Source organism: Aquarana catesbeiana, linkage group LG02 (assembly GCF_042186555.1).
Source record: "Aquarana catesbeiana isolate 2022-GZ linkage group LG02, ASM4218655v1, whole genome shotgun sequence".
NCBI classification, from domain to species: Eukaryota; Metazoa; Chordata; class Amphibia; order Anura; family Ranidae; genus Aquarana; species Aquarana catesbeiana.
In genome coordinates this window covers 774,778,651-774,791,536 of record NC_133325.1, presented here as the reverse complement: position 1 = coordinate 774,791,536, position 12,886 = coordinate 774,778,651, and the positions used below count along the sequence as shown (strand labels likewise).

At 42.6% G+C, this 12,886-nt stretch overlaps 1 protein-coding gene across 13 annotated transcripts in view; it reads left to right on the top strand.

Moving 5' to 3' along the window:
• Positions 1-12,886, top strand: part of POU2F1 (POU class 2 homeobox 1) — a 142,210-nt gene that overhangs the window by 73,511 nt on the left and 55,813 nt on the right. For 7 of the 13 annotated variants that reach the window (XM_073617356.1, XM_073617361.1, XM_073617355.1 and 4 more), the window contains one exon: positions 11,113-11,166. The exons of the other annotated variants lie outside the window; for them this stretch is intronic. In XM_073617356.1, the coding sequence (XP_073473457.1) occupies positions 11,113-11,166 (54 nt within the window). The remainder of the gene's footprint in view (positions 1-11,112; positions 11,167-12,886) is intronic. 13 annotated transcript variants of the gene reach the window in all.

Below are 12,886 nucleotides of genomic sequence, written 5' to 3'. Positions count from 1 at the left end.
ACCAACTGGTGTCCTCCATGTGACACCACTTGGTAATTGGCTGCTAATAAGGGGAGGGAGTCGCACGTAGAGTGTGGAAAGGGCATTTATCTAATGCGGAGAGTCAGGCTGTCAAGTCTACTTGTTACTTTACCCTGAATGGACTAAGCACATAACCATAGCCAGAGTATGGACAATACAATTTGACATGTTCTTAACAACTAGTAAATACATTTCAAAACAAGCTTTCATTAACTGTATATAGCTGCAGGCACTGTGGAGAAATTCATCATATTCACAGCTAGAGCTTCTCAATTTTACTGTCACTTTCTGTCTGTAGCTCAGCTCCACTATCCCAGCAGTGACTTGACAGACTGCCATTTTTCCAATCTCTAAACACAAAGCAGATGCACAGGAAGAGGGGAAAGCAGAATGAGGAGGATTTGGCTGACTTTTCTGCTTCTATTGTGTAATTTGAGAATGGATTGCTCCAAAGTGGCTATGACTACAGAGGTCAGTGAGGGTTTATTGTAAAGCTAAGTTGGATGTTAAGAATATGTAAATATTTGAATGTTTATATTTTGACTACACTTTTACATTGAGCTCCAGATCCCACTCTGACTCTGGTCTCCAGATCTCTGTTCTGCAGTGCTATCGCCTTTCTTTTCGATACTGTGGTATCTGGATTGAATTGTGAGATGCCAGTGTGGTGGGCAGAAGTTCTGCCTTAGAGTGCAAATCTTTAGAGAGAGCACCTAGGTTCAGGAGCTGCCTGGACACATAGAAGGTTTCCTTGACATCTTGAAGTATGTTCGGAGATTCTTGACCTCTTTAGGCATGCTCACTTGTTCTGGACATCTGCAAGTATAATCGGACATTTTTGACAGCTGGAAGTTTGCTTGGACTTGCTTGACAGCTGGAAGAATGCTTGGACATGCTTGACAGCTGGAAGTATGTCCGTTTTTGATGTCACTTGTCAGAATCTAGTGCATTTTATAGCATTGTTTTTTTTAACAAAAGACACTTCCTGACAGGAGTAGAGTGTAAAAGAATGGCTTCATCATTTTGCTGCACATTTTGTTATTGTCCAATCCCAGACTGGGCCAGGTTCTGGACTATTGCTTAGCCACAAAGCAATGTGCATGGACCGGTGTGGCTGTGCCATCTGGCTTGGTGTGCTTTGATCACAAGACTTGCTAAACAGAATTTTAGCTCCTTTGACAAGTAAAACAGTTCATACCTAAGCATTGCAATTTTTTGTTTAGTTTACAGATGTGACATATTTAATCAGTCTGAACATTTTCATTCAGATTATATCGCAATCTCTCTCTACAATAACAGTAGATTCTGTTGACCGAACACCCTCCATGAAGAAACCCTCCATTATTGGGTTAAAGTAGAAGTACAGCCAAAGCTAGTTTGGCTGTACTTCTCTTGTGGATCACAGGAGTGCAGTTCGCTCTGCACTCCTGTGACCCGTTTTCAGCAGTCAGCGGGCTGAAGTCACAGAGCCGGTTCAGGCTCGGGCAAGATGGCGACAATGGAGTCAGGATCTGCCCACATGCCTGGACCGGCACCCAGCTCAGCTCCTCAGCGAGCCAGTGAGAGCTTGAGGCAGCCACTCCGCCCCTAGAACTCCAGAGAGGGGAGCAGAGAGACAGTGACTGACAGTCAGCAGCTCTCTGCTGTGAGACCCATGTTGGACCGATGCTGCATACACCTAGGTAAATGATTCTTAAAAAAAACAACTCGTACATCTCTCCTAAGCTTCAAAATCCTGACCAGTTGCCATTGCTCCCTCTGAGATGGAACTGGCCATACACGGTTAAGCCCCATTCACACTGCTGCGACTCAAAGAAGGCATATGACAAGTCACATTAATTTTAAAGGGTTCCATCTTAATCAATGCGGCTCGAATCACAGCGACAAAAAAAAGGTTCCTGGACCAATTTACAGTGACTTTGGTAGGACTTGAGTGCCATAGACTGCAATGTTAAATCACAAAAGTTGCAAGCGAGTCGCATGACTTTGGGGCTGCAGCAGTGTGAACCGAGCCTTATGCCGCGTACAGGTGAGCGGATTTTCCGACAGAAAGAGTCCGATGGGGAAAACCGATCGTCTGTATGCTGTTCCAACGTACCAAAAACGACGCATGCTCTGAAGCAAGTACGAGACAGAAGCTATTGGCTACTGGCTATTGAATTTCCGTTTTCTAGCCCTGTCGTACGTGTTGTACATCACCGCGTTCTGAACGGTCGGAATTTGGTGTGACCGTGTGTATGCAAGACAGCTTGAGCGGAACTCCGTCGTAAAAACCTTCAGAGTTTATTCTGACAGCAAAACCAGTCGTGTGCACAGGGCATTAGGCTTTCATTCAAACATTCATAGAAGAATAATTTAAACAGAACATTCTTGCCATCAAGTCAACTAAAGCCTTCAAATTTCATCTAGATCTATGATTTGAATGGAATCTCAGACATATTAAACAGGTTTTATATATATATATATATATATATATATATATATATATATATATATATATATATATATATATATATATATATATATATATATATATATATATATTTCAATTTTTCCCAAACGGAAAAAACAACATTCCCAGTTAGAAAATCACCCGAACAGGCAGGTATGAAAACTTGCATGGATTGCTTTTTCTGTCCCCTTGGATCAGCGGCCTTGGCAGTCAGGGTCGCTGATAAGGGCATATCACCAGCCGTCCTGATGACCAGTGCTGCTGGGGAAAATTACAAAATCCGATCCCCTGTATGGCTGTTCCTGCAGCAGCTGAAAGCTGGCTTCTCCTCCTCTCCCTCCCACCGGCCTTAAGCTGTTGCAGGGAAAGACATACAGGAAATTGGTTCCTGTAATTTCCCCCCCCCCTTTCCGTGAATGATCACCCCTTCCTGTCCATGATCAGATTTGCCCTGCTGCCCGGATCCCCCTGTATGCACCACCCCCCCCCCCCCTTCCTCAAAGCGCTACCGGCTTCATCTCCTCTCCCTCTCACCAACTTTCAGTTGCTGCAGGGGGAACTACAGGGGACCTGTTATAGTAAATGCCCCCTTCTGCACCAATCCTGTAGTTAACCTTCTACCCCCTGCTGCCCTATGTGCTCCTCCAGCAGTGGAGGGCTTCTTCTCCTCTTCCTCCCGCCGGCTGCTGCAAGGTCCGGGGGATAGCTTCATGATGGAGAGCGGGTCAGGTAGGCTGTACTGGGCCCCGTGATCTCTAACAGCAGCCCCATTGACAGTACTGCTAATCTTCTTCTTCTTCGTATGTCCGCTGGCATGAAGAGGAATGTTTGGCCAAGCAGAGTGTTTCTGTTCATAAATCGCTCAAGCCTTGCATGTGCCAGAAAATGATTGGAAGGATCTTTTGTGCTGCCAGCCACCCTCCTAGGTCTATGGGCAGACCTATTCACATTATGCATCACTTACCTAGATAGGACCTGGAGAAACAGGTCAGTGTGTCAGCAATTAGTCCAATGTATGTATCTCAGATAATGTACCCCTGCATTAAAAATCCATTAAGTATCCTCTGTATATTAGGGTCTTTTGTGCATAAAAAGGGGGGCAACTGGTTCACGTGAGTTTTTTTTTTTTTCCCGAAACCTTTAACTATTCCTTTCACCAGCCACAATGGAATATGTGTTGCCCCCCCTCACCCAGCATTTGCTGAAAGCAAGGTAGAGAATGGTGGGGGCCAGCAGGCATTGTACTGCTACAGTGACCTTCCATTTGGAGTGAAAGAAGCTTGAAAATTGTCTTTTGGTTGCCATGGCAAAACTTTTCTCTCCCCCAAGAGGGATGTTGGCAAACAGGCACTATCTCCGGAGCGGAGTGTTTACACTCCTGCACTGTAATTATCTCCGAATGACTGGCAGAATTAATCAGAGCTGTATGTTAATTAGCTTGCTCTGCAGTCCCCGAAACAGGTGGTTGAAAATATGCAAATTAATGCAGAATGGAAACGCGCTGCCTTACCAATTTTAATTACCATACGAAGCACGGGCTCTGCATCTCCGCTACCCCGTAGAGTAACAACGCTTGCTGCGTCCTCTCTCTCTCTCTGGTCAAGATCATAGCTCTGAAGCTTCGGGCCCTGTGTTAGGGTTAAAGAACAACAACTTACATCTGAACTGATCACATAATCCCAAAGCAACTTCACAGTCCATTTTATCTTTTTTGTTTTTAGTATCTACAAGTATGTATTTGGTTTTAAATGATTATTTCATTATTCGTATGCCATCTCTATTTTTTTACAAATAAAAATTCAACATTGTAAATTCTTGGGATGGACGCAAGGAAACCGCCTGCGTACATTCTAAATCGTTCAAGGTTTCATCTTGGCATTGCTGTAGGCTGGATCAGTTCATAATCACTGCTGGTGATCTGAGAACCCCTGCTTGTGATGCAGGAGAGAAATCCCTAAATGTGTTCACTGATTGCTTTCACTTGTTAACCACTTCAGCTCCGGAAGATTTTACCCCCTTCCTGACCAGAGCACTTTTTGCGATTCGGCACTGCGTCGCTTTAACTGCCAATTGCGCGGTCGTGCGACGTTGCACCCAAACAAAATTGACGTCCTTTTTTCCCCCCACAAATAGAGCTTTCCTTTAGTGGTATTTGATCACCTCTGCGGTCTTTATTTTTTGCGCTATAAACAGAAAAAGAGCGACAATTTTGAAAAAAAAAAACGCAATATTTTCTTTTTGCTATAATAAATATCCTCAAAAAATATATAAAAAAACATTTTTTTCCTCAGTTTAGGCCGATATGTATTCTTCTACATATTTTTGGTAAAAAAAGAAATCACAATAAGCAAATATTGATTGATGGTTTGTGCAAAAGTTATAGTGTCTACAAAATAGGGGATAGTTTTATGGCATTTTTATTCATTTATTTTAGTAGTAATGGCAGCGATCTGCGATTTTTTTTTTTTTTTTTTTTTTTATCGTGACTGTGACATTATGGCGGACATATCAGACACTTTTGACACATTTTTATTTTATTTATTTATTTCAGGCACTTATATAGCGCCGTCAATTTACGCAGCGCTTTACATATACATTGTACATTCACATTAGTCCCTACCCTCAAGGAGCCCACAATCTAAGGTCCCTAACTCACATTCCCTACCAGCATGTCTTTGGAGTGTGCAAACCGGAGTACCCAGAGGAAACCCACGCAGGCACAGGGAGAACATGCAAACTCCAGGCAGGTAGTGTCGTGGTTGGGATTCGAACCAGCGACCCTTCTTACTGCTAGGCGAAAGTGCTATCCACTACACCACTTTTGGGACCATTGTCATTTATACAGCGATCAGTGCTATAAAAATGCACTGATTACTGTGTAAATGACACTGGCAGGGAAGGGGTTAAGTGTGTCCTAGGAAGTGATTCAAACTGGGGGGGGGGGGGGTGGGCTACAACTCGCATCACAGCGATCAATGCTCCCGATGTCGGGGAGCGGTGATCTCTGTCATGTCAATAGGCAGAACGGGGAAATGCCTTGTTTACATAGGCATCTCCCTGTTCTGCGGCTCCGTGACACGATTGCTGGGAGATCAGCGGACATCGAGTCTGCCGTTCCCATGGTCACACTGTATGCGGTGGTTGCCCGCTAACCCCGCCAGTTAAAGGGGACGTACAGGTACGGCCATTTGCCCACCGCTGCCATTGTGCCGACATATCGGCGTGCAGCGGTCGGCAAGTGGTTGTAAAGTATGCATGAAGATAAAAAAATTCAGTGTGCAGAAGCCCTATCCCCCCCCCCCCCCCCCCCAGCCTCCCCTAACACTTGCCTGAGGTTCCTCTAGCTCCAGCGATGTTTTAGGAATGTCTCGGCCGTCCGGGACTCCCCTCCTCATTGGCTAAGACAGCAGCGCGGCGCCATTGGCTCCTGCTGCTGTCAATCAAATTCAGCCAATGAGAATAGAAAAGGGGGCGGGGCCAGGCTGCAGCTCTGTGTCTGAATGAACACGGGGAGCTGTGACTCGCAGTTTGCTGTGGGGGCACCAAACAGGAGGCAGGGGCCCGAGAAGAGGAGGATCTGGGCTGCTCTGTGCAAATCCACTGCACAGAGGAGGTGAGTATAACATGTTTGTTATTTTTAGATTTAAACAAAATTAGACTTTACAATCACTTTAACTTGAGTTGCCTTTCACAAAATCTGGAGAAGAACCCCTAGATTCTGTTAAAAAAAAAACAAAAGCATTTGATTTCCTTTTACCTGACTCAAATTTGAAAAGGTTAATGTCTTACTAAGGCTAGATTCCCATCTATGCTCATCGGGAGTGTGCACAAAATTGTGCGCTGTCCTGACACACATGGCAATGCCATTATTTATTAATGGCACCTCCAGACATCTGCAAATGTGCAAAAATCATGCAGTTCAGTGCAGAGCATTTTTGGAACAGTAAGGAGCTTCTTTTCTGGGTTTCTCACACACAGGGCAGCCCATGGAAATGAATGGGCTGCTATACGCAAGACACACGAGAATGTGCCCCATGCTTGCTCGAGCCTGTAGGTGTGAACCAAACCTCCAATGAGCAGACTTGTCCTGACATGCCCCCGCTGCACAGCCATTCACTGGGAAGCTCAGTGTGCTGCTGCTTCTCCTCCCCCAAGCTCTTACGCAGCTGAGAACAGAGGGAATGTGATCACTTATAGAAAAAAAAGGGGGGGGGGCATTTATAATGTTTTTTTTTATATACCGTATATATCTATTCACAAATGTTTTGCCTTTCATTTCTATTTTAAACTGAATGGGTTGTTTTTCAAGGTGATCGTTTACAGTCACTTTAAAGATTTACCCATAAAAAATTGGTAAAATAATAATGTTGTTTAACAAGTAATATATATTCTCCATTAATAATTATGCTACCAAAATTAGTGTGCACTGTAATTTGCCCCCAGCATTGCTCCTGTTTCTTCTTGCTGGACGCTGCCATTTTGATGAAGCCCAGGGCCCCTGAGCAGCAGAAAATATTTAGTCTGTCAGCAGATTGGCCTCTGCAAATTCAGCACAGGGCCTAAAACAGAGAGCAACTGAGTATGTGCAAAGCAGGGTCATACGGTGCGTTCCTGGATTTTAAACAGTAGGCATTTATTTTTAATGTTTTATATCTCTGAATCTGCAAAAGGTGCCAGCCTTAAGTTATCTAGCACAGTCTTTTTCAACCAGGGTGCCGTCTGGGTTCTTCAGGGGTGCTTTGGCAAAATTCCTAAAAATTGCCCCAAATTGCCCAAAAAGTGTGTTCAAGCCAGCGGGTGGATCAAGTTTTCTTTTTTGTTACTCAAAGCCATGGCTTTCATTGTGCAGCATTACATCATTGGGCGCTGTGCAGGCCAGCCGCTAGTGTCCTAACAACCACTGACCTCATTGGTTAAGGACATCGGGCACCTGCACAGCATCTTTGTTTGGGACCCGCCCCCCCCCAGCCCCTCTCTGTCAACATTGGGGATCACGTTAGCTGCGAGGGGTAAAGAAAATGAAGAAGAAATGCTGTAATACCAGCCAGACACCCAACATAAATCACCTCTAATGTTGGATGTCCTACGTGTGTAGTGCTTGCATGTAAAATTATTGTTTTTTTTTTTCACATTTTAGAATGGGGTGCCTCAAGATTTTGTATAATTTTAAAGGGCCCCTTGCCTGGAAAAAGGTTGAGAAACACTGAACTAGTAGGACTTTTTCTGTCTAAAGTTCCAATTTGATAAATCATATGGTGTCTGGTAGGAGAAAGGGGCGTTCTCTGGCAGATCCTGGAACACATCTGTTGTTTCTGATATCTCCTGCTATCCCTTTCTCAAACATGCTCTTTTTAAAGTTCTGGAAAACAAAAGGGTAAAATTGTTTCAGCTGTTGGGAGCTCAGTTCTACCGTAGAAGCATCCCCAGAACTACATTTTCCAAGAGCCCTTTCCCTAGACTTAGAAGCATTGCCAGAACTACCTTGTCCAAGAGCCCTTTCCCTAGATGTAGAACCATCCCCAGAACTACATTTTCAAAGAGCCCTTTCCCTAGATGTAGAAGCATCGCCAGACCGACATTTTCCAAGAGCCCTTTCCCTAGATGTAGAACCATCCCCAGAACTACATTTTCCAAGAGCCCTTTCCCTAGACTTAGAAGCATTGCCAGAACTAACCTTGTCCAAGAGCCCTTTCCCTAGATGTAGAACCATCCCCAGAACTACATTTTCCAAGAGCCCTTTCCCTAGACGTAGAAGCATCGCCAGACCGACATTTTCCAAGAGCCCTTTCGCTAGATGTAGAACCATCCCCAGAACTACATTTTCCAAGAGCCCTTTCCCTAGACTTAGAACCATCCCCAGACCTACATTTTCCAAGAGCCCTTTCTCTAGACGTAGAAGCATCTCCAGAACTACATTTTCCAAGAGCCCTTTTCCTAAACACAGTGTGTGGGCTGCCAGCAGTGAAGGCAGCAGCATTCTTTTCCTAGGAAAGAAATCTATGTATGCATGTGGGGTGGGACAGAGAAGGTTGGGGGAAACTGTAGGCAGGAGTTGTTTTGTCAAGCAAATAGTACTGACAGTTCTGCTCAGGATTTCAATACAGAAGAAGCACTTTGTTGTCAGCCTAAACAGGAAGTTGGGCACCAACTGAATCAACAGGTTATGTTCCGTGCTTCTGTACTGTCTGCAGCATTTTTAAAGGAATGAAACGGAAAAGTGCATGCATTGCGGAGATTTATTTTTTTCCCACCTCCCTAAAATGCATTCGGAATTATAGTTGGCAAACTTTTCTACACTGCCGCACTTTAACAGTACATTGTACAATTCTGCCTCATTCCTGGCTGTGCATACTTGCATATTATAGTAAATGCTGTCAGTCTCCTGCAAGCTCCACCTAAAGTGGTTGTATACCGCGGATGTTTTTTTTTTTTTTCCCCTGCAAGGTAAAGTCATAAGGCATTGCATACTAGCACATTATGCAAAACTTACCTTAAAACGAAGTTGTTCCAGTGCCGCAATGGCAGCGCTGCAGCCCCTTTCATCTTCACCCATCTTGCTTCCGGGTTCTCGGGCACTGTCACGAGCCGCGATGATGTCACTCCCACGCATGTGAGAAAAAATTACCTTTTAAAACTGTCCATACACCAATCAAACTCAGTCCAGTCCAGCAGGGAATTGGACAAAGTTCAATCAGTGTGTGGGTTTACCCACTTGACAGAATTCAGTTGTTTAATCGACTTCTGTCAAAGGGACATAACAATCAGCTGCAGCCACTGATCAGTGTATTCGGAATACAGTGTCCCTGTGGAAGGGATTCCTCCTGTTTTATTTGTAAGGGTGGAGGCCAGCTTTAGACACTTGTCATGCAACAGATGTCCACATTTGAAGATGACCCCTCACCTCTGGTTCTTGTGGCAACTTTATTTGGATTTTGGTAGTAATAAATCACCCCAGTGGAGACACAGAGAGCAACAAAAATCCGACAGAGGTTTTATATGCTGCTTCATCCAAAACAAAAAAAAGAAAAAAAAAAGTTTTGGCTAGAAATACTTTGTCTTCCAGGAACTATAGGCCAGTGGTCCATGGACCACTGATGGTCCACGAGAAAATGTTGGTGGCCCCCTGGGGTTCTGCCGCAAATCAACATTGTGACGGATGTATACCGCCTGATGTTTTCAGTGTTCTTCTCAATGCGCGCTGACAATCAATACTGTCAGCGTGCATTGATACCTGATGCTTCCTCTGTAATTCCGGCTCCTGTGAACTCAGAGGGAGGCGCCAGGAGTAGTGAAGGAGGGGACTTTCAATGGCAGCGCTTATTACAGACTGTGGGAGGGAGTAAGAAGCTCGAGCACACGGCTGGATAAGGAGGGGAGATCCAATGATGAGTCTGTGTAAGGCACCAGTGTGATGCAGTGCGGGGGGAGGGGAACAGAGAGCCGGAGTATTGTGTGTATGTGTATGTGTGTGTGTGTGTAAGGCATGTAAAATTAATGTTGGTGGTCCATGGAAATAAAATGGTGAGTTTAGTGGTCCGTGGGGTCCGACAGGTTGGCGACCACTAGAGCTGTGCGTTTAATCGTTAAAAGATCGTGATCTCGATTCAACCCCCTACACAATCTTGATCCAGCATCTCCACGATTTATGTAGAAAGTGCAGAGTAGTTCCCTGCTCGCAGCTGTAAAAAAAAAACAAAAAAAAAACAGCGGTAATGTTTATCAATAACATCGCTCAGTGCTGAAAGACAGATTTAAAAAAAAAAAAAAAAAAAACATTGCATCTTCTTATCTGTTCTTTTGTTAATTTACAGATCAAAAGGGTGAACATTGTTCTGCAAATTAAGTCAGTTTAAAGCAACCCTATCAAGTAAAACATTTTTTAAAAAATTTTTTGGGGTTTTTATTAAATTGTTACTGTCTAACCCCTTATTGACCCTTAATTTACTCTGATCAGCCTTATTAACTCCTTTATACTCCCTCTCCATTAAATTATTATTTTCCTGCTGATTTTTTTTTTTTAATTTTTATGCTTATTTACTTCTATTTTATAAACTATTAATAATTAAAACTTTTTTTTTTTTTGTTTGCTTTGTTCATTAATATTTTTACACCTTTAACATATATTTACAAGTTTCACATTGAAAAAGCGCAAAATTAAAAATGTATTTCATTTTTAAAATAACTTTTCAATGCTTTGTACCATTGCTGACAGCTGAAGTGTAAACAAAAAAGTTGCGGTTGGTATCGGCGAGTAATTAAAAAATAAAAAAAAATAAACCCTAATATAACTTAATGGTAATTTTTTTTTTTTTTTTTTATTTCTTTACACATTACATTATTTTTTATTAGATTTCTTTAAATTTGATTGAAGCAAAGAGTATTATGTCTTATTTTATTGCCATCTTGTTTGATAACCTAAATCTTTAAAATAAAAAAAAAAAGTTCTTTAGAATCGTGATCTTTATTCTAAGCAAAAAAAAATCGTGATTCTCGTTTTATCCAAAATGGTGCAGCTCTAGCGACCACTGGTCTAGGCAATTATTTCTTTACTGCTTTGTACTTATGTAGCACTGAAGAGACAGACTACAAACTGCTATAAGAAGATAACTATAATTTTTTTTTCTTTGTAATAATTTCAGACAATAAATGATGGCTACCAATACTATCCAGTAAACCCAGCAACTGTGCTAAAGGTAAATGGGGTTTGTTTACCTTCATCTTTGCAGAATAAAAGCACACAAAGCTACAAAGAGGGTCAGTGGGACGGCATTTGGAGCGAACTTTCCAAACCTTGTGGTGTCCCCTCTTCTGTCTTTTTTCTCTTCTTCCTGCAACACCATGAACATGCAGACATCCCAAGACAGGGCTAAAGTGGTTGTAAACCTCAGACATGAAATATTTATAAAGCATATCCCTCTATAGTGTGTACTTGTCTCAATCCAGAGCACGAAGTGTCATTTCTGTCTGCTACCTCCTTTCTCTGCATGAGCCACCTTTGACAGAGGAGGGAGCTCCAGCACACAGCCTGTGATATTTTTTTTTTTTTTTTTTAAGGTGTTTATTTACTACTTTTCTCTTCACATATTCCAAAAGCATGACGCGTTTTTACAGGAGTGTGCAGATGTTAAACCACAAGCCATATAAGGCTGACTAGTTAACAAAATGGTGGCATAACACAAAAATCTCTCCCAATAGGGAGCAATAGGGCATACAGTAAGAAATCTAAACGAATTGGTTGGACAAAACAGAGCCCAACATATTGCTCTATTAGCTTCTAAAAGTCAAAGAATCATACACACCCAGACACTCATACAACACTCACACCCCCTCCAACCTCCCCATCGAACAGGAGAGACCAAGAAGCCCATAGCCTGCAATTCCAACAAACCCACAATGTGAAGGCATCAAAATATGTCTACCATATTATGGTTGTTGAGATAGCTGAGTATCTTTCCAAAAGGACTCTATATCAAGCCAAGGCTGCCATATTTTAAAGAACTTTTTAAGGCAAGCCCTACCCTTATATATCAACTTGAAAACGGGTAAATCTTTATTCACCAAGCGATTAAAAGTTTTGTACTGAGGGTGCATCATGATTTTTCCATGTTAACAGTATCAATTTGCTAGCATAAAATATTAACACACAAACTAGAGTTTGCGCATGAGTCCGATGTATGAAGTCATTCAAAACACCAAGCAGTCCAACCTCTGGGGTATGGGGCACACGCAAAATGTAGAGTACAGTAAAACCTTGGATTGTGAGCATAATTCGTCCCAGAAACATGCTTGTAATACAAAGAACTTGTATATCAAAGCGAATTTCCACATAAGAAATAATGGAAACTCGCCATTTATTCCTTCAGTTCTTCAGTTTATAGTCCATATAAAAAGATTATAACAATGTGACCAGGTTGTGTAACCATAAAATGTCCAGCCACAAATGGAAGCCTCCACAAGGGGATTAGAAGCAAAATCCAGCAGAAGCTACAGAGCATAAAAGAGGAGAGGCGCCTCTAAGTGTAGCAATATGGTTACATTTAATGACGGTAAAACATTTTAGCAACTCACATGGTTGATGATTAAAAGGGGCACCTCTTAAGTATGCAGACATCCGGTTAAAGCTGTCCACATAGACCGTCCCCCGCACCGCCGGCTCTCACCGATGTCCATCATCAACCATGTAAGTTGCTAAATGTTGTACCTTCATTAAATGTAACCATATTTCTACACTTAGAGGAGCCTCTCTTCTCTTTTATACCCAGTTGTGACATGACACTACTCTTTTATATCAAGACATCGCTTGTATATCAAGTCAAAATGAAGTTAAAAATTTTGCTTGTTTTGCAAAACGCTCTCAGACCAAGTTACTCTCAAACCAAGGTTTTACTGTATTATCTAAGAAAGAGAATGGGC